General features: G+C 44.9%; 1 protein-coding gene across 2 annotated transcripts in view; it reads right to left on the bottom strand.

Moving 5' to 3' along the window:
* The window catches only part of LOC146822793 (uncharacterized), a 146,500-nt gene that overhangs the window by 41,064 nt on the left and 82,567 nt on the right, over positions 1–22,869 (bottom strand). For both annotated transcript variants that reach the window (XM_085606984.1, XM_085606986.1), the window contains exon 5: positions 7,472–7,568. In XM_085606984.1, coding sequence (XP_085463110.1) covers positions 7,472–7,568 — 97 coding nt within the window. The remainder of the gene's footprint in view (positions 1–7,471; positions 7,569–22,869) is intronic.

Below are 22,869 nucleotides of genomic sequence, written 5' to 3' on the forward strand. Positions count from 1 at the left end.
TACATATAATATAACACAATTAAAAATAAATATTATACATTTTATTAATTCTTGCTTTAATTCTTTAAATTTACTACTGTAAAAAGCACATATATATTGTTTTACATGGAACATAAAAAAATATTTTCAATTCTAAAAACATTGAATAAATTACCAAACAAGGAAAATAAATAGAATTAAAAAAAATAACAGAAAAAAAAATACTTTTTGAAAAAATACTACATTTTTAAAACAAAAATATAAACATATACTATAAAATGGAAATTATAAACAAATATGAATAATAAATATATTTAACCAACTTTAGGAAATATATTGACGTCTGGGAATAATAGATATATTCCCACCATTCAACAGTAGAGAAAAGTGTAGGCCTTCTAAGAGGTTAAATATATAATTCCCACTCCAAACAACACACCGGTAGGGAAAGCATTGGACTTAGGAGGGGTAAGATTTACTATTCTCACTAAAATCTGTGCACCAGTAGGGAAAGTGTTGGACTTCGGCGGAGTAGAATCTAATATTCCCACTCCAATCTGTGAAACAGTTGGGAAAGCGTTGGACTTTGGAGGTGTAAAACTTACTAGTCCCACTCCAGTCTGTGCAACAGAAGGGAAAGTGTTGGACTTCGGAGGGGTTAAATTACTATTCCCATTCCAGTCTAAGCAACAGCGGGTAAGCTACTTCAGTTCAAATACACTACACATTTGAATAACCTATTAAATTAGAAAAAAAAAAAATCTTAATAGAAACATTATTACGTAACATAAAATATATATATAAAAAATAAACTAACGCATTTACAAAATTCATAAACAATGTAATAATTAATTTTCAAAAAAGAAAAATGAATGACTATTCAATATTTACCTAATTAACTTACCACCCTATACGCCTACAAACCTAGCACTCGCAACTAAAATATGATTAAAATAAATCAATATTACATAATGTATCCAATAATGAATCATACAATCACAATTAAATCTTAATTATTACTTAATTGACTTTCCACCATATACCCCAACAAACCCACTAGCCGCACCTAAAATATAACTAAAATATGTAATTATCACACTATTTACATAATAATCAATTAAATATTTAGTAATTCTGGCCCTGAAGTCTAGCATAGGTGGTAAAGCTCTTGGCCCTGACGGGATCCCCATAGATTTGTTTAAATGTAATATTAATCTTTGGGGCCTCCTTCTGAAATTGCTTTTCAGAGCTTGCCGGAGTGAAGAATTCCTGCCTACATGGCCTCAGTCTCTTATTGTTTCCATATTTAAGAAGGGAGACCGTATTAGATCATGTCAATCTAGTAACACGTACTTGTTACGGGCTAATGCACGCCCTTCGTAAAATATTCAAATGGGTCCCACTGCCTTCCCGTCTGCCATTGATCCAGGGTCTGATCGTCAGTCGCCTGGACTACGGGAATTCTCTATTGGCTTCCATAAATGTAGAACTGCTTGATAAGCTCCAGGTTTTGCAGAATACAGCAGCCAGACTGGTCTTTAACCTCCCTGCCCGCTCTCCTTCTGCTCCTAGCTTGAGGAATCTCCATTGGCTGCCAATCAAGAAGCGAATAGATTTTAAAATCTGCTGTCTTGTTCATAAAACACTAAATATACAGGGCCCCGAGTACTTGGCAAATAAATTGAAGAAATATCAGCCATCAAAAACACTTTGTTCTGCAAATATATACCTACTAATAATCCCAAAGGTTCGAACAGTCAAGTATCGCAGCAAATCTTATTCAAGATTAGCCCATACTCTCTGGAATTCCCTGCCATTGCCCCTACGAACCGACACAGACCATAATAAGTTTCGTAAGTCCCTTTAAACCTGGCTATTTTAATTTGTCCAACTCCAAAACATCTTCTTCTGTCTGTTCCTGAGTCTTGGCAAAGCGCTATGAGACCCTTGGGTGATATATGCGCTCAATAAGAAACAGTACATAGACATTAGTCCATAACAATACAGACCTATCTCCATGCTGGACTCTCTAGTTACGGTGGCTGACTGCATCCTCCTAGGCGGACTGCAGGATTGGGCAGAGTCGAATAGCATTATCTCGGATTTGCAATATGGGTTCCATCTAGGTGTGGGGACTACAGAGCAGGCCATAAACCTGGATTTACTTATTGGCAAATATGTGCATGTTAAAGGAGGCAGTTTTGTTTTTATTATTTGTAGATTTATCCTCTGCTTTTGATTTTGTGGTACACAACAAATTATGGGCACTCATGGCCAACATGGTTATAGATTGCACAATTGTGAACTTCCTCAGATACTTGTATTCTTTAGGCTGGGGTAGAGTACGTTATGGCCTAAATGGAAAATGCACCCAGCCATTTAACATTGAAAGAGGTGTATGCCAAGGCTGTGTACTAGCCCCCTTCTTGTTTAATCTCTACCTTAACAGTGTAGGTGGTACTTTAGCAAGTAAGTGCACAGACTTACCCCAAGAAGGGCACTGTTTGATTCCTGCACTTCTTTACACCCATGATGCCGTTGTAATAGCTCGCACTTCACTTGGCCTACCGCGATCAGCAGATGAATTTGCCCAGTTCATCCAGAATCATGGCTTAAAAATAAACATTAGTAAAACCTTTTTTAATGAAACTTGGGAAAAGAGCCACCCGTGGCTGTGATATTGTCCTTCAGGGTTCTAAGATTCTGTTTACATCTACTTTCTTATATTTAGGCATTTCAATAAATAAAGATGGGAATTGGATGAGTGCAATTATGTCAAGGAGGCTCCAATGTGTTAAAACCACTGCGGCCCTACTGAAATTTGCCATGAAGTTGAACTATAAACACCAGAGGGAAATGATGACCATTTACAAGGTCAAATGCAGACCAACCGCCATGAACCAATCTGAGCTTTGGGGACATGTGAAAGCTGATTTACTCCAGCTAGTAGACAACGAATTCCTAAGGAACCTCCTCACCTTTCCGAAAAGCTGCTCAACCTGTGTTTGCCACTCCGAACTGGGCTGGACTGTTCCCAGGAGGAGCAGGGTCAAGACTAATTAGCATATGGCTGGGTCCAAACCGGGGTGGTGTGTTGAGCAAAAAAAGGATGGTTTAAACCCAGATCTGTGACTGGGGTGAATGTTTGTTATGTTCAGCATTCCGTCCATCATCTGTTCTTTTTGCTTTTGACACACTAAGTGGGAAGAGTATGCCCAGATGTGGGACCCATGCTCACTATGCCACTGGATTCAAGCTAGCCTGGCTGATGGGAGATGATACCCTGAAACCTGTCCCTAGATGTTTGTTTCCGGTCGAGGTAGGACCTGGCTTGGCAGATCAGGCTGGACTGTTCCCATAAGGACCAGGATCAAGACTCATTTGTATATGGCTGGGTTCAAACTGGTGTAGGGTGTCTGTTCTTTTTGATTCATCACCTTAAGTGGGAAGGGTATGCCCAGATGTGGGTCCCATTCTCACTGTGCCACTGAATTCAAGCTAACCTGGCTGATGAGGGATGATACCATGAAACCTGTCCAACTATTCTTGTTTCCGGTCCAGGTAGGACCTGGCTTGGCAGTTCAGGCTGATCTATTCCCATGAGCAACAGAGTCAAGAATGATTTGCATATGACTGGGTCCAAACTGGGGTGGCGTGGTGAGCAAGAAATGATGGTTTAAACCAAGATCTGTGATTGGGGTTGAATATTTGCATTTTTCAGCATTCTGTTCATCATCTGTTCTTTTTGATGATGTTATTAGTGGCACTCACTTAAAAAATGGCTGCCCTCATGATGCATGACCTATGTAAAACTCGTAGGATATGTGATTTGTGTCCAGCACACATGCTTTGCCTTACGCTACTTCTGCTAATGACCACTTCCTACCTCGTTTATACCCGATTTTCACTAATGTAAGGTTTTTGACGCAAAGTCAGATCACATTATCTTTAGTTAGGCTTTGCATCAAATTATATGGTTTTTTTGAGCTGATCTATCTCAAAAATACAATTTTTCATATATTACCAATGAGTTGGCTTAACAATGGTTTTGGGTATGGTCAGAAGCCACATTTTCACGCTAAGAACGGTTACTGGAAAGTTAATTGTTGCTACCATTTGCTCCGCCTTGCATCATTCGAGCACCTGTGTAAACTTTTAGCGCATTTGAAGACACTCACATGTAAGCCTGAAATGTCCCAATTCCCATGCATCTGCTCTGCCACCCAGAGTACACGCATTCTGGAGAGGAAATCACAAAGAAGAGCTTTCAACATCATTCCTAAAGCAATGCAGTCTGGCACAAAATGGATGAGAACTGGTGGCGTCCCAGGCAGTCGAGAGAACAACTTATTTAGTAGTAATGCTGTATTTCAAGACTCACAGACAAACTTGACCCCTGATGCTCTACCTGCGTCTTATTAATTGGGAAGAAATAACAAAATAAGAAATGAGCTAGAAGGGTAAAATACACATTAATAAAATCCCTGGTAGCGCTGGTAACTCAAACACGAACAGATTCAAATGGCAGAAGATAGAATTCATGAGGCAATTCGGCACACTAGCGGTTTGTAATCCAAGTGGGACAGATAATAATATGTACATACAGTGAATGCATAAATTATATAAAACAGAAACTTTTCATTTTCGATGGACAGCATCCCAGATGAAATTCTAGTACAGGGACAACCTAGATGGTAATTTACTGATCCATTAGCTATACTGTTTTGCCTTCATTAGGAAATGTATGTTTAAGGTCATGGCTTAGTGTGGGTGTTATTCCACTAGGCCAAAGGTTAAGGAGTTTGCCAGAATACAAGACATTTGAAGGGGTAAAGTAGTGTTGGTGGAATGGAGTTCTTCACATAGAACACTCGCTGTCTATAACATTTTCTTGGGTGTGGATCCTCAGTCTTCTAGTGTTGACATTTTTGGTTTCATTCTAGCCCATACAGGGTCCCATAGCTTGTAGCACCCATTTAATATATTTTATCCATAACTGTTTCTGTGTTTCTTCCAATTCAGCTCCTCCAACACCGATCCCTCCACACTGAATCTCTGTGGTCTCGCTGAAGGGACCGAGAAACGGAATTTAGTCTTATCATCATGCGGGACACCTAAGGTGTGCAATGCATCTTGGAATTGCAATATGATCTACATTTATTCTGCCATGTTGTTTGCTGGGTGCCTTACAGTCCACAAAACATTGTGTGGTGTGACGTCCTAGCCACTTGCATTGCCACGCAGACTCAGGTGAACAGACTAGATGCATCATGCTTCTATACAAAAATGTTTTTTATTCTAGGTTCCATTCCAGGGAACTCTACATTTCTGCAAGCCTTTGAATCAACGCCTGTGATTTGCAGGGCTAACACATAAAATTCAGGTGGTAGGGAGTACTCAAAGTTATTGATATTATGTCGAAAGGTAGCAACATAATCACAGATCCTAAACAAAACCCCGGGTGTATCCTAGTTTTCTTTTTGTATCACAGAAGTCGGCCGAAGGTCTCTAAGGCTATGTGAAATTTCACTGTGTGCTTGCGTAACTGCGGTATCTTGGGTGAGTTGTGAATGTGACATATGTGCTCATGTTCAATTTTCACTCAAGATACTCCAAAGAGCATTTCACATGATTTAGGCATCATTTTCCTGACATTTTGGGTAATTTAGGATGAAGCATAATGATGTGATGATTTTTTCCACCCTTACTTGACTCCTAAAGAAAATGTCTGCATTTTTTACGCTGCAATGCTGAGAGGAGGGAGGAGTAATCTAAGAAAGGTTATAAGGAGTTTTAACTAGAGATATGCAATCTCACAAGTGATTTTAATGTAATCTTTGACCTGCCATTAGCAGAGGAACTCCTCTGGCAAGATTATTCTGTTTCTGGTAACCTTCCTTTACTACACTGGATTCACATCATCCCACCTATACTAACGAAATATATATATGTGCCCTTTTCACAAGGCCAGCCACGCACAAATAAACATTCCAAGCCAATCAACTATCATGTACTCACCTGAGTATGCCATAGGAGATGTAGACAATTCCCAGACCAAAGATTCAGTGATCAATACACCTCACTGTCTGGGGGCGTAATCTTAACCCACCATCTAGCGCAAGCCCAGGGGTATCCAAAATGGATCCATTGACCTCCATTGCTTTAGCTCTCTCACCTCGCATCATGCATGTATCAGGTAGGCTACACATTTTTAACATGATTAACATGCAGGATTTTAACTCAAAGGACTGGGGCACCACATACCAGAGGAACTTTACATGAGTTTTCCTAATGGAATCTACTCCAGTGACTCAGATAAAAAATGATTTGATCACACGATTCTTAAAATATATTATGCTGCCACCACTGCTCTACATGCTAAGCCCAATGACAGGAACAGTAGACCTCTTTCTTAAATGATGGAATGCTTGGTGCACCCTCAAGGTCACAGAACAAGTTCAAGACCTTCTCATAGTCAGAACAGGCCTAAGACTCTGCATACACACTATATGAGCCTGACACAAGGGCCAAAAATAAAAAACCAGGATGCCAGATACATGTAGTCAGGCAGTCCGGGTACAGGAACACATCTGTTCACTATGCAGGGGACATTCCTGTCCCAAAACACACTCCAGCCTGGGTAGGAAAAGGTAAGTAGACAAAGTTCAAGGATTTGCCTTGGGCAGTAGAAGGCCCCTATCACTATAAAGGGTAATAAAGAGAAAGACAACTGAAAATGCACTGCCTCAGGACAGACGTGAACTTACAGCTTCCTGGAGTCAGCGTATTCATAACAGATGGAACTGCTGCTTGAAGTAGACACTCTGACTTTTACTGAGCAGGCGGCACTTCAAAGGGGGATAGCGATCCCCATGCATGCAGGTCCAGTGAGTGATTGGACCCATCTGCAAGAGGATATCGGGGGGGGGGGGGTCCATAGGACTCTTTTTCCTTTCTCCAGAAGACAGTTGTTAGATGGCATCCTGACTGTGGGCCTTCTTTCTGTGCTACAAATCAGTGTGCCTCCTGATGGCCTCTTTGGCTCTGTGCCCACATTCATAATTTGTGCACGTGCAAAGGCAAAGCGTTTCCCTCAATTGCAAATGAGGGAACGTCTTTTAAGATAGCATTGGTGCTGTATGTGTCCCGGCAAGGTCTGAATTACAGAAAGGGAACACGAGCATCTGTGGACCATATGTACTACTACAGTGCTCTAGGAGTGTCAAAAAAAGGTACAAACGCCCATTGCCTTCCCCGGAGTACTGTACGTAATATGACTCCAGGTTGGGTTGTAAAACCTTTTGGGACATCATTTACCAGAAGTCACCTCACAAACGTGTTACCTTAACTTCTTTTATCTCACTATAGAGATCCAGGTTTATTATGCTCAGAACGCTAAAAAGATGTACAAAAACACCGAGCCTTGTAAGAAGTAGGTTAATAGGCTCGGTTGATAAAAAGACAGTACAAAATAAATCTTGAAACATTTTACCTTGGCAAGGGTTCTGGGTGCGTAACGTCAAGGGCAGCTGCTTTTATGGACCCGCTTTGAAGTGCCTCCACCAATGCATCTTGATCCACAACACGGCCTGCATTAGAGTAAGAGAGACTTCAGAGTCGTGTTAACACTGCACACAAACAGTTCTGGTTTCCTAACCCATTTTTGAAATTCAGTAATCAACTTGTGGAAAGTTTAATCCTAAAATAGGAATATATTCTTTGGGACTTGGTGAGCATTAAGGTGCACTCCTAAACCATAAGTACCATCTACCATAAAATAAAATATATTATAATGTAAAGAATAGCACAAATGAATGTAACACTTAACACAATGCAATGCAATACAACACAACATAACATCACATTTTGTTCTCTATACCATTCAAGGGGGTTTTGCTCCAAAATTAAAAAATAGAGCTACAAGCTGTTCTCATCCTCAGCAATGCTTGCTTCCCTGTGTACACTGCACTCTTTTAGGCATAGGAGCCTACGTGAACCTGTCTCAGCTATTCCTAAGTTTTGCCAGACTGATGCTTCATACAGCCCTGAGGCCTGTGATGTCATCAGCATGGAAAACCCATTGCCTTGTGGGCTGAACTCCACCTCCTAAAGTTGTAACAATGCACTTAGCCACAGGCGCATCAGCCTGAAGCTCAGCAGCTCCAGGGTTTTACGTCAATCATGGCGTATAGTCTCAGTCATGCCACCCTTTCACAGCTCGTTACAGAGAGGGGTGGAATCATTGTTTTAGTATATAACACATTACATTTGGGATTTTCTGGTTTGCAAATTTTAATTAATGTTATTCTGGATGGTATTTGTAATTCACTTTAAACTAGAGTTTTTGTTCATGTGTATACAGGATTTATGATCTCAGTCCACCTTACAAACACAAAATGCTTTGTGAATCAAGCCCTTTACTCACAAACAGGCAAACATAATTGGAGCTCGATTAACATTTTCAAGGGTGAAGAAGGTGTAAATTGTTGCTGTTCAAATACTTTTCAATAATTATTAGCAATAAAATAATAATAGCAACCACAATAATAATGCTAATAATAATAATATTGGACTACTCCTAAATTTGGAGTAAATTTTGGACATTGGAGAGAACCTAGGAGAACTACAGCAAATGCACTACAATCATAGATTTCGAGGAGTACTTCAATGGGTAACATTTACATTGGCAGAGAATTTTTAAGTGGAAAATTCAGTAAGCCTAAATGTGACTCAACTGTAAAATATTTTGTCCACTATGAAAGTATTTTACCCATGGAAAACCTTCTTCCCTTACATCTCCATTGAACATGGGGGTGTTCCATCCCCACTCCTGCTCTGGTAACCCACTTACTCATGCCTTCGATGGGATCTAAAATACTGGATTTCCAGATGCGAAAATTCTTCATGGGGTTTGTGAATATCAATGTTTATTTGTAAAGCGTGGTGCTGTCACCCCTAGGGGTATCTAGGTGATGAGGCTGCTGAATCTGCATAGAGGAGCCAGTTGTTTAGTCTCTTTCTGTAGTCGCCAGGGAGGGGATGTGCAGAGGTGGATGGTGAGGTCATTCAAGGCTTTGGCGGTGGTGTAGGAGAAAGAGCTAGCCACCCAGTGGGCACGACTAACGCAGGGACGTGTACAAGGGCTAGTGAGGATGAGCGCAGGTGTCTCGAGGGAAGATGGAAGTTGCCGTAGTTGAGGCGGCTGGTGGCGAGGGCCTGAGTGACAGTCTTTCTGGTGTTCAGAGGAATCCATCTGAAGAGTCTGCAGAGTCAGCCGAGGGTGTAGCAGCAGGAGGAGGTGACTGCGATGACTTGTTTTTTCATGTTGAGTTGAATGTCGGGGATGATGCCGAGGTTGTGTGCGTGGTCAGTGGGAGTGCATACCCATACCGTATATATTTGGGAGTGATCAACTAATTTTGCAGGGTAGCCCACTTTGAAGGAAACATATTCCTGCACAAGGCATAATCTTCCAAATGCAATAAATCCTCCATAATGGCAGAAGTTTTGTTTGCGCAAGTGTATCTTATGGATGTCAAACCTCACCAATCAAGTTTCATCAATCAGGATTGAGATTGTTCACAAAGATTTTGTAGTGACTTTACTTTGTATTTCTCTTGGCTAAATACTAAAGGAATAAGCCGGAATTCAGTAGTAAGCCAGGGGTACTACAGGAGTAAGTCACTCTCACCCAGACCAAAATCTTTATGACCCCGGACCTGTTGTTTTGCAAATAGCCTATTTTATGAACTCAAGGGCAACTTAAGTGCATAGAACACGCTACAAATCGGGAACATAATGATTGGTGGTACCCTTTTCCATGTACGTTTTATTCCTTTGATTCTATCAGCGTTTTGTAAATTTACAGCAAGAGATTAAATCACCACCAGAAATAGGAATGATGAAAGCAGATATCCATGAAAGGTGCCTCGGTGGATACCCAGGAAAGGTGCCCCGCTGACAGTAAAACTTCTAGAAATTAGACCATTTCTACATACTTAGGTCTGCATTGGTTTGTACAACAGTCTAATAATTCCAATGAATGTCTTTTTATTTATATTATGTCTTCTATAAAGCCTCATTTAACTGACTCAAAAGCTTTCACTATAAAGATAGTGACAACGTTAGTTTCTAAAGTTAATTTCGTCTCACATGTATAGTCCTTCATTATTGTCTTTGTTTGGAATTTATGCATTTTTATATAAGTATATAGATACAATCCTTAACGTTAACAGTCTAGTGGCTAAAAGGTAAGAAGCATTTTATTGTTCAGTTAGGAAACACAGTAATATTAAAAGAGAACAAAGTAGCAGTGAACACAACATCCCTCAGGGTTGTAGTGTTATATTCCATATAGGTATCATAACATAGGCCCCGGTAATCTCATTAACCTCCCCCCCCCCCCCCCCCACCCCCCTATATTCTCTCCCTACATTTCACTTGTCACGGTTTACAGGGACTGACCTTTTACCTAGATATTCCACTGCATTCCGAACGCTGGCTTTCCCTAGTTTGAAATCTCATACATTATGCATGAGGATTCTTGGAAGCACAGAAGGACTACCATCTCCTGTATAAAATCTATGTACAAAGTTCATGCCCAACATCATCCTTAGGTCGACACAGTAATACAGAAAGGTAGGACCCCTGGGGAGACCTATGGGTATATATACATCACATCTTGCTAAGATAAGACAGAGGAGACCGAGACTTTCTGGCCGACACACTGACCAGAGACCCTGAGGTTACTGCACGCCAGCTTGCAGTGGTCTAACGTCCCTCGCGGCGTGTCCAACTCGAGACCAGGGTGGGGTCCCACAGTCTCTCACTTCAGGTAATGGGGTTGACTATATCCTAGAGGGATTCTTGGCTTAACACCTACATACATGCTAGGTACACTTCGGTACATCTAGTTAGGGAGGCATCGTAGGAGTACGCATCTTTTATCATGTGTTTTATATATTCATATGTATTCATGACTGTACTAAGATCGTACATCTCTACCATCCATTTACCTTTATCGTACTGCTAATCAGTTCTATCTAATACTGCCTAAAGGTTGTTGCAGCTCATCTATTCTACACCAGAATAACTGTTCAATAAATTATTTTCTTTTTTTAAATAAATCTTTTTATTAACAGCCAAAATGCGACATTTACTGTTGACATTAAGTACAATAATATTCAATGTGACAAATATAATTTGCAGAGGATAGCATTTCATTCCAATCTACATTTACATTACATTTCTTATGATGTACCTAGTATTGATGAAGAGGGACATAGGGTGGGAGACAGATACTGCCCCAGAATTCATTCCATTTGCCCCACACCTGTATCCATTTTTTGGGGCAGCCTCTTGAATTATAGACAGTCTTTTCTCGCATCATACACCAGTCTATGTCCGTCTACCAGTCTGCTACTGTGGGAGTTACGCTGGCACCCCATAACCTGGACACGTTTCGTTACCATCAACCCCAGCGTCACCCACAACTTATCTTTACTATGCAGATCTGTGGGTTCCAAGATGATTAAAAGACTCCTCTTAGCAACTATGTCTATACTAATTCCGGAAACTTCTCTGAAACATTGGTGGATGTCTGTCCAATATTTCCGAATATATACACAGTCCCATAGTATATGTATGAACATACCCTCATGTCCACACCGTCTCCTACGCTCCACGTCAGCTGTTCTGCCCATCGTAGCTAGCGCTGCACCTGCGATATATATCCTGTGAAGAATCTTAAGCTGAACCAATCTTAAACGGGTGGAGATTGCGACCTCCTGAGGGGAGGCTAATGCTTCTTGCCACACTTTTTCGCCTAGTTCCGAGACGTCTCTTTCCCAGTGTCGTCGAACCATTTCAATGGGGTTCTGGGTGTTGTTGATCAATTTTTTATATGTTAGTGGTACTGCTTTTGTTTGCAGGTATCCGCCGAGGAGTCTGTCCTACAGAGGAGAGGTCTCTGGGAGGGTCTCACCCTTCGGTATTTGTGATGTCAGCGTGTGTCTAACCTGGAAGTATCTGTAATGTTCCGAGTCAGCCATCTCATATTCCCTTTCTATAGATCGCTTATTTTGGATTTCCTTATCACATCCCACCGGTTGAATCCCTTTGTTTTCCTCAGTGTACCCAATTGTTTGGTATCCCAAAGGGGAGTGGCCTGCGTTAGTGTCAATCCCCAGCCCGTGCTTCTAGTGGCGGCGTGGCACACGTTTACTGAGTGTCTAGTCGATCCGGTCAGGGAAAACTTGTTAGGTTTGGAGAATAGGGTCATATTAAAATTGCCACCGGGCAATAATCATTTATCCATTCTATAGCCCGGATCCTCCCAGTGGCGGTACATGCAATGATTGATGGCTCCTAGATGAGCCCCTCACTAGCTGTGAAAAAGCTATGCGGGGACGTCCCTCACAAAGCAACTCTCTGTGTACACTTTCCACTTCCTAAAAGTATTTAGCAGGAACTGGGTTTGGATAATTTTGGAGGGCATACATGAAGCGCGGCAGCAACATAAGGACATATAGTATTGATTTACGCCAGTTTATGGAGTATCCGGAATATCTGCCAAAAGATGTGAATATGTTGAGAACCCTATGTATTGATGCTCTGGGGGATGCCAGATATAACAGAATGTCGTTAGCTTACAGAGAGATATGGTCCTCCCAACTCTCTGTCCATTTCAGGCCACGGATGACCGGGTCCCTGCGGATCCAGGCTGCAAGTGGTTCCAAGGACAAGGCGAAGAGAACATGGACAGCGGTCAGCCCTGTCTTGTCCCAGGTTTCAATGCAATGACTGCCGATTTTTTGTTGTTTACCACTACCTAAACCAGGGGTTCTGTATATAGGAGACATACCCACTGAATGAAGTGAGGCCCAAATCCCATCTTTTTCAATACTGCGAAGAGGTATGGCCATTCGATGGTATCGAAGGCCATCGTGGCATCTAAGGACAACACTACTGCATCCTCCCATATAAAATCCTGTCGCCCCAGGGCTCCATGTAGTTTCCGCAGATTAAGAGCGGTGTTTCTGTTGGGCATGAAGCCCGATTGATCTGGGTGCACCAGTTTATTGATCACTTTCACCAGGCGTCCCACTAGTAACTTGGCCAAAACTTTGGGTTCAACATTTAGTAACGAGATAGACCAATACGAGGAACACTTGTTCCTGGGTTTACCTGTTTTATGTATGGCGACCAATGTTGCTACTCTTTGGTCTAGTTGGAGCACACCTAGTTCCCGACTTTCTTCAAACATGCCTTGCAGGTGTGGAGTGATTTTATCAGGCTTTAATTTGTAGATGTTCGATTGGCAGCCCATTGGGGCCCAAGGCCTTCCAGACTGAAGGCCTTGTATCGCCTGGTCCACTTCATCGTTAGTGAGGGCACTCTCAAGCAGGTCTCTTACGTCCGGAGCGTTATGTCGGAAAGTAGATCTGCAGAATCTGTTTCTTGAAAAAAGGTAGTTGTCTGGTAAATTGTATGGTAGCACTGGGCAAATTTGTGTGTTATTTCCTGCGGGTCTACTATCTTCGTGCTCGATTCCATGATCAGCTTAGGTATCAGAAAGTTAGCTAATTCTGTCCTGGCTAGCCAGGCCAATACCTTCCCAGCCTTATCCCCTAGTTTGGATAGCCTATCCGCCTTGTCCCTGCTCAAAGTTTCGGCCATATCTGTAGCAATGGTTTTGTATTCCTCTCTTTTAAGTGTTAGTGTGTGGAGTATGTCTGGAGGATGTCTTCCTCTAGCCTGACTAAGTCTTTGGCTTTTTCCTTACTCAACTCCTGAAATTAGGGAGAGTGCCTGTCCTCTAATAACCGCCTTGAAAGCTTCCCAAAGAGTTTGAGTTGAAGCTACTGATTCTGCATTCTCAAGGAAATAAAGCTCTATGGCTGCTAACAGTTTCTCTCAACTGGATTTTTAAGATACCAAGGGTTAATCAGCGCTACCTTACCCACTCTATTCTCGCCCAGGACCACCTGAGCCCACAGTGGCGAATGATCAGATATGCCTCGGGCTAAATGTTTGAAATCGTGTATGTAGCTAACCTGAGCCACTGTGGTGAGAAGGTAGTCAATACGGGATAAGCTGTTATGGGCACCCGAGTGAAAGGGATATTGGAGACTTTCAGGGTGATATGTACGCCATGCATCGGCCAGCCCCATCGCGTCTATAAACTCCGGGAGCCACCTCTGTGATTGGCCAATAGTACGAGGAGGACATCGGTCCAGGGACCGGGATACCTCAGAGTTGAAATCCCTGCCTACTACTAATCTGTCCTCGGGGAGGGATTGTAATAAGTTGCCCAGGTCTCTGAACATCCACCCCTGCAATCCCGGAGGGACATACACAGACACAATTGTAAGCGGCATACTTTCCCATTGACCCGATGTTGCTGCGTATCTGCCCATTGCATCTGTCCAGGTGTGATCGATTGACATTGGGAAGGACCTTTTTGTCATAATGCCCACTCCCCTGGATCCGGTAGTAAAGCCCGAGTGGAAATTCAATCGGTAGCCCCATCTGCTCAGAGCCTTACATGTGTTACCTATGAGGTGTGTTTCCTGGGGTAACACGATGTCAGGAGACTGTCTCTTAATATACTGCAATACAATACTACGTTTCAGTTTGTCTCCCAACCCGTTCACATCCAAGATAGCAGTTTAAAGCTTTTGTCCCAATGCATATTTAGTAACATTTTCATGTGTGCCAAGTCCCCTTGCGACATTCGTCACAATCAGTGTCGCACTAACTAACAAACTAAAAAACAATGCAATCCCATCCCAACAACCCCCCACACTGCTCCCCTGCACTCCGGGCTTCGAATTGCCCATGATTCAACTATGCAGAGTGCCTGTTGCGCTTAAACTGTATACTAAAAGTAGAATGGAATGGGGGGGGGAACCCCTTGTCGCCACCCCAATTGACAAATTCCGATCAGCTCTTTATTTAAGGCAACCCAGGGACGACCAATATAGTCTAATGATTGATATGACACTTAGCTCCCCACGCCTGAGCAGCCTTCATCGTCCTGGTTTTTTCGGCAAGTCTGTGTTAGTTTGTTTCAGCGCTTTACCGCCATGGTTGTGCCGCCAGTGGCAAGGCCGCATCTCCTGTAGCGTTAAGTTCATCTGGATCAATGTCAGCCTCTGCCAGCGTTGTGTATTTCTGCCGGTCTCCTACCCTTCAGCCAGTTCGCAGCCGCCTCTGGACTGTCGAAGAACCAGGCCCTGCTATCCACAGCAACTCAAAGCCCAACAGGAAACAGCATTGCGTATTTGAGCTCTTTTTCCCTAGCCGTTTTTTAATGTTCAGAAAGGTCCTGCGCTATTGTTGAACAGTTAGCGTAAAGTCGGGAAAGATGGAGATCTTGCTGTTTTCATATTTTGGAGGGGGGGGGGGAACTCGGGCCGTATCTAGCATGCTATCTCGATCCCTAAAGTTCAAAAGTTTGGCCAACATTGGACCAGAAGGCACCCCCGGCTTTGGTTTTCCTCCCGGAACTCCATGAGCCCTCTCGACAACAAAGAACTTTGAAAGTCCTTTGGGCTGGAGATGCTTTAGTATCAGTTCCTCTACAAATAGGTCGGGGGCTGGGCCTTCCGCCCTTTCCGGAAGCCCGATTATTCGTATGTTGTTCCTTCAGGCGCGGCCTTCGTAGTCATCCAGCTTTTCTTCCGCTAGTTTACGAAATGACTGAAAGTCTCTGATGTCTAGTTGCATGTGGTTGGCGTTGTCTACGAGATCCGATGTGATCATTTCCATTTGTTTGACCTTCTCTCCCATATTTTGCATGTCCACCCTTAGAAGTGCAATTTCCGTTGTGATAGTGTCCATTCTATTCTCCAAGGAGGTGCGTACCCCGAGATGGCATCCATTATATCTTTCAGCGTTACATTCGGCTCTGCGCGCTCTCTCCGGCCGCCATTTTGGATTGAACGTTTTGATTAGAGTCGGTCGGCTTTGGCAATGTAAATTTATCGAGTTTCGTCTGCTGCGATCCTTTGAACTCCTTGGCCCCGGACATTTCAGGTCCGAATAGTTAATGAATCCTTCTATCTTCACTTGACAACACTGCCTTGGCGTTGTACCAGCCAATAGTCTTCCTTTGTCTCGCCCACTGTAGATTCGAGTCAATGTGTCTGCTCGCTACTTAGGATGGGGCCTCTTGCCAACGTGACTTGTCCTGCACCCCTTTTCTTCAGCGGCTATTGCGCGGGTCACGGGCCATTGGTGAATGAGGCCTCCACGGTGTCGTCTCATATAGTACCATCGGTGATGTTGACCAGCGGTCAGTGTTGTTGTTCGAGGTGTCAGATCCAGATGAATCCCTCTGGGCACCGTGATAAGTAAGTAAAGAGGCCATGTGGTTATTGGTCATATCTGTGTCTGAACTGTGATTATATGCAATTCCACTATTGGGCTCTTAGCGATTGTTGCTGAATGAAGTTTGCGCCCACTGTAGGACCCCCTTCGCTGCTTGGTTAGTGCCTGCTGCAGTGTGTAACACATCACCCGTTCCGGCGCCACGGTCTATGTTCTGGCCAGGTCGCAGTGTGGGGGGAGGCACTTTCCCACGGATCGCCTTGATATTACCAGGCCGCAGGCAGCTGCGCGATGCCTCCTCCTCCCCAAAGGCTTCCCTGCTGTCTCAGGGGCTTAAAGATCTGTGTCGGCGCTCGGTTACTGAGTGGGCCACACCTGTCCTCCAGCAATCACTCGGCGTCACCACCTCAAATCGGATATTTCTGGGTGACGAGTTGTGGGAGGCCTTGTGACCCCGGACTCACGTTGCCGATGGTGCCGCTCCCCGGCATCAGTGCCCACGCAGGCGCAATCAAGGCAGGTCCCTGCCCTCAGACTCGGAGAGGCCACAAGTCTTACTGCTCCATAACTTTATGATCATTAGGTCCTGTCTGTCGATTGTGATACTGCCAGCCTCCTCAGCGTTTGGGGTTGTCCTGCCGGTGCCTTTAGATCGGATCTTTGTGACAGATAGTCGGGTTGTCGATCGGGGTACGTCAGAGCTGTCTTATCCAGCGGCCATTTCGTTTGGTGGTTAAGCCACGCCAGCCCCCAATAAATTCTTATTGAAAATGCCCAGCCTGTTTATTCTGTGCATTTCTCCGAGATAGACTAAGTGAGCCCGAGTAATTGAGGGAAAAGTAGTATATTGTTTCCACGGTCCTGAGGGATCAGGGTTGTCATGTTCAATGGTTGCCATGAACTATTCTCTCCATGGTAAGAGGAGATTCTAGTGGCACTGTGAGCTAGTTGGTACAAGAAGGCCAACATACCCGGTGGGGGTGATCAGAGTTTGTCTGACACCGATCCTACAGTGTATGTTGTCTAAACGCGCAGATCCTGTATACTTTTTATAGGAACTACACAACAGTAGAAAGATGTTATGGGGTGCCGCTCGTGGGCGTAGAATCTCCACTTACCCGCCAAGGAGTATTGCAGAACTTGAATCCCCAGACCTGCGGGGAAGTTGCTGGTATTGTAGCGCTGGACGCTGGGGGAGTCTGTTCGCCGGGACTGCGAGGACCAGGGTGCAGTCGGCGGACATCACTGGGCGCACCTGGAAGCTCTTCTCGGCCCCGCCTCCCTCCACTACTTAACGCCTCGCGGCCCCCGCTTCGCGGGGGCCGCTCGTGGGCGTAGAATCTCCACTTACCCGCCAAGGAGTATTGCAGAACTTGAATCCCCAGACCTGCGGGGAAGTTGCTGGTATTGTAGCGCTGGACGCTGGGGGAGTCTGTTCGCCGGGACTGCGAGGACCAGGGTGCAGTCGGCGGACATCACTGGGCGCACCTGGAAGCTCTTCTCGGCCCCGCCTCCCTCCACTACTTAACGCCTCGTGGCCCCCGCTTCGCGGGTGCCGCTCGTGGGCGTAGAATCTCCACTTACCCGCCAAGGAGTATTGCAGAACTTGAATCCCCAGACCTGCGGGGAAGTTGCTGGTATTGTAGCGCTGGACGCTGGGGGGAGTCTGTTCGCCGGGACTGCGAGGACCAGGGTGCAGTCGGCGGACATCACTGGGCGCACCTGGAAGCTCTTCTCGGCCCCTCCCCCCCCCCCTTATTGACATTGACACTCCCATATAGACACCCTCCCACCCGCGCTAGCGGGACGCGCACCGGGGCGAAGACCGGGCTAAGAGCGGGCCGTTTGAGGCCGTTCGAGACTGTTTGAGGCTGGGCTGGCCCTCCCCCCTGGTCGGCATCCCTAGCAAGGCACATACTATGGCAACCGGATTTCTACGGGTGGGTAACAAGGGAAGCAATGTTATGGGGACATTGGATAATTTCATAACCCGAGCAAGCAACGTTCTGGCTTACGAGATCGCCGCCACCGAAAGAAGGTTATCCCATGACCCTTTACTAGGGAAAAGATCCTCACTGGGACATATTGCGCTCGCCCCTTCTCCCCCCCTGAACAACCCTGAGCATCCCTTAGCAAGCGGCCACTCAGTTGATGCACTGATAGGGGACCCATCGACCCCTGTCGACGCCACTCTAGCCGAATCGTTTCTTACTGGGTCTACCCAGGATGACAATCACGCTCCTGCACCTATTGCCAACTGTCCCAAAACAAGGTCTATGGCTGATCGATCCGCTAGGAGCAAAATCACCGGGTCAAACACCCCAGTTGTAAAGGCCAAGAAACGAGGGGGTGCTATAATGACATATCCCTCAAAAAAAAAACAAAGAACCCAAGCTCCTAACCCAGCCCCCAACGCCCCTACCCGAAGATTAGACCCACATACCACCTTGATACAGGACTCTGCTGTACGTTCTACTCCTCCAACTACAAGCGAGGAAACTATGGGTGTGTTGCTTCCTAGTAATTTTTGGGATAAATTGGCCGACGTAATTGATGGAAGGTTGTCCCCTCTAGTTAGGCGCCTTTCTGCAGTCGAATCAAAGTTAGCTTCGATAGCTGAAAGGATTCAATCAGACACCGTCCCTGCAATTCACTCAACAGCGATATCAACTAGTCAAAAATCAATCACACTGTCTTCTAACACTCTGAGTAAAAGGCTCACAGCGAACATCACTCAGTGTAATCCAGTTGAGAACACTGGGGAATTAGTCCCCAGTGAGAATGGCAGACTTCTCCCTCCCGCCCCTCCTCCCCTGTCGATTGCTCCCATTATAGTGGGCACCCCGGTAGATCTCCCAACTCAGCTTTCTACCCCCCCCTTGACTAATCTTAGACCAGACACCCTCTCCAATATTAAGCCCCTTTTGAGACTCGATCTTCCTCCTGACTGCAGCCCATACGTGGCTGTTCTATCAGGTGTACCTGAACTTCCGAAGGATAGAGTTGAACCCTACCTATCACTGAAGTTTAAGGTAATACATTGGATGAATAAATATAGACCCTTGCCATCCACTCTGAACGGAGAAATCTTAATGGTTCGAAGAGTCCCATGGGTGGGTCAGGGTCCGAAGAACATCAGGGGAGACTGCGTAGTTGTAACGTTTAAAGATCCAAGGGTCCCACAATATGTGCATAAGGGGGGATGGGCGGACACCGCTAATGGAATTCATACCCTCCCCCTCTCTTATTTCTATCCCCCCGGATCATTTACCCATGGGAGGGATATAGCCAATGTGCATTTAGGCAGACAGAGAATGGGTTTTGGTCAAATTGGAATCCATGATGCGGAGACTCATATGCTCCAATACAACATTCCCTGCTATAACAGATTCAGCAGTTTGGACTGTGTAGACTGACTGAAGCCTAGTTCCCCTCATGGGCCCGCCGTGACACCTCCAAGGGACCCAAAGGGCTATGTTAGTAGGGAACCCTCGGATGGTGGTTATGTCCTATGTTCGGGGGGGAAATCCTTTAGACCTTCCTTGCCATCGTTGGTCCAACAAAGACTAGGGAAATCTGGGCCCATTTTGGGAAAGGTTGATGGTCAGGGTACTATATCTATATTGACCTCGACAGACCACAAGGATGGTCAATCTACAATAGGGCCAAAAAATCGATCTATGGGGAGCCAAATGGATTAAATCTTTTCTATTCCAACAGCGTTGTGCTCCCCTACCCTCGTTACTAACAACCTTTCTCTTCCATCTCCCACTGACTCTTTTAGATCAAAAGGTAGTAACAGAGATAGTATATCTATCCCCCTGAGTCCCACCCTAACCCCTCGTACGACCCTCCACGGTATTCCCACCACCAGTCAGACTGCCAGGTTGAATATCCTTTCCTGGAACGTGGCAGGTTTGTCACGCCTGCTTGAACTCCCCGACTGGGGGGAATTCATCGATAGACATGACATCTGCTTACTACAGGAGACTTGGGCATTGAGCCCCTCCCATCGTGCAGGGTTTGCTACCTTCTGGGAACCTGCAGTAAAGCCAAAGAAGGGTAGACCGTCGGGAGGGTTGCTCATTTGGGTTCGAACACATTTGGGATATGTCATCAAAAAAATACGTACTGACTCCCCAGATATTATGTGTTTAGATATATCCCTCCAGGATAGGTGTAAGTTGAACTTGATAAGTGTATATTCTCGCCCAGTGAGCTATGGACAACTGTCCCCCACTTTGGCCAGCCTAGAGGCCCTCCTGAGTTCGATCACTAACCCTGATCATCTCATTATCGGTGGAGACTTTAATTGCCACTATGAGCCACTTAATGGCCTAACTACGTCAGTATCACAGGAGGAGGACCAAGCATGGGATATACCTCCACCTAATATCTATCCCACAAAGGCCTGGACGCCTCTGGTCCTCCAACTTACACAAATCACACTCGCCTTCTCAGTACGAGCATGTAATGGCAGGTTCCCTCTAGATAGTCCAGGCAACCGAACTTTCGAAAGAAATGGGCAATCCTCCATTATTGATTACATCATGGTTAGTATGGGACTGTGGTCTAGGACCTCGAATTTCCAGGTCATTAAACGCTACGAAAGCGACCACAATCCCATAGTTGTATGCATGGAGGGTCTTAATATTCCCCTTACTACTCCTAATGCCTCACCTATCGTTTTACCGCTAACCAGTTTTGATGGGGCACGAAGAATTAGATGGGAGAAGATCGTCCAATCTGAAAGTGATCTCGGTGTAATGTATTCTGAGATCTATCCTCTCCTAGAGAAAACAATGGGAGAATCCATTACATCTGAGGGCTATGTAAACATAGAACTAATTGGAACCACTCACACTGAACTCTGTGCCATCCTTGGGACCCACTTTAGCCGAGCCATTAAGACCAACCCGGAGCTAACCAGGGCGAAACCAACCTGGTTCAACAAAACTTGTAGGGAAGCAAAGACATTGCTTTTGATAGCTCTCAAGAATGGCAATTCGAAGGAAATTAAGGAAGCGAGGGCCTCTTTTAAGAAAATCTTGCATGATGCAAAGCAAGAGTGGGAAATTACTAGATGAGAGGAGATCTCCTCTGCATTGAAGAACAGAGACTTCAAATCCTTCTGGAATTTGGTCAAGACAGGATCATCTGCCCCCACTCAAGCACTTCAACCTAACCTTGGGGAAGAAACTTGGCGTAAATACTTTAAAAACCTATACGCCTCTAATGTATCTACTGAAAGTAACCATTCCCCTAGCCCCTACGCCAGCCCTCACATTATTCCGGGGCAGGCCGATATGTGTACCTTCAGCGAGATTAGAGTGGCTCTCAGCAAAGTACTGCCTAACAAAGCCCCCGGCCTGGACAAGATCCCAGGAGATCTTTTTAAAAGTGAGCCTGATATCTGGGTCCCATATCTCTATGGCCTTTACAATGCAATCCTAGGAGGAATGCCATTACCATCTACATGGGTTGGAGCCGAGATAATACCAATCCATAAAAAGGGCTCCCCACTCGATCCGGCTAATTACAGGCCTATTAGCCTCATCGATGTAGCACAGAAGATCTTTGCTCGCATCCTTCTAGGGAGACTTCAGACCTGGATGGAGGACTCCAACATTTTAACTCCCCTACAGGTGGGCTTCAGAGCTAAGATGTCAACTGTGGACCAATTGTTTAGGCTGCAATTGATCCACTGGAAAACCATCATCCTTGAAGGGGGCAGTCTTTACCTCACGTTTGTTGATCTAAAGTCTGCCTTCGACATGGTGGACCGCAGACAGCTTTGGGAGTTACTAAAGGAGATGGGAGTACCCCTTTATCTCTGTGACCTACTAGAGCGACTCCACAAAGACACCTTTGCCAGGGTGAGGTTTGGATTAAAGGGTGAACTCACGCTCCCATTTGGGGTAGAAAAGGGAGTGAGACAGGGGTGTGTCCTCGCGCCGACTCTCTTTGCTTTATTCCTAAATGGGCTCGTTGAGGAAATTCTGAGCCTAAGAGACATTGATGCCCCCAAGTTGGCGGGAAGGAAAATCCCAGCACTAATGTTTGCTGATGACACCTTGCTTCTCTCCAGGACTCCCATGGGGATGGGAAGAGTCCTGGATGGCTTTGCATCCTTTTGCAGGAAAAGGAACTTAGTCATTAATGTAAGCAAAACTAAATATATGGTGTTCCATGCAGACACCACTAATCACCCTACACCTAAACTCGACGGCCAGCTTCTAGAACGAGTCACCACATTTGATTATCTGGGTCTGACTCTTAACAACAAAATGACCTGGGGTCCTCAGATCTCTAAAGTAAACTTGAAACTTGTCCAAACTACCGGGGGCATCATTAAGATGCTTAAAAATAGCCACCTCAAATTGATCAGCCCACTTGTAGAGATTTACAAAACCCAGGCTCGGGGCGTTGTAGCCTATGGAGCAGAACTATGGGGCCATACCCCTTCCCCGATTTTACTTAAGTCAGAAAACAAATTTTTTAGAAATATACTTGCTCTTCCAATGAGCACTCCTATGCAGCCACTTAGGATGGATTTAG

The sequence above is a fragment of the Triturus cristatus genome, chromosome 5_2, assembly GCF_964204655.1.
Source record: "Triturus cristatus chromosome 5_2, aTriCri1.1, whole genome shotgun sequence".
NCBI lineage: Eukaryota > Metazoa > Chordata > Amphibia > Caudata > Salamandridae > Triturus > Triturus cristatus.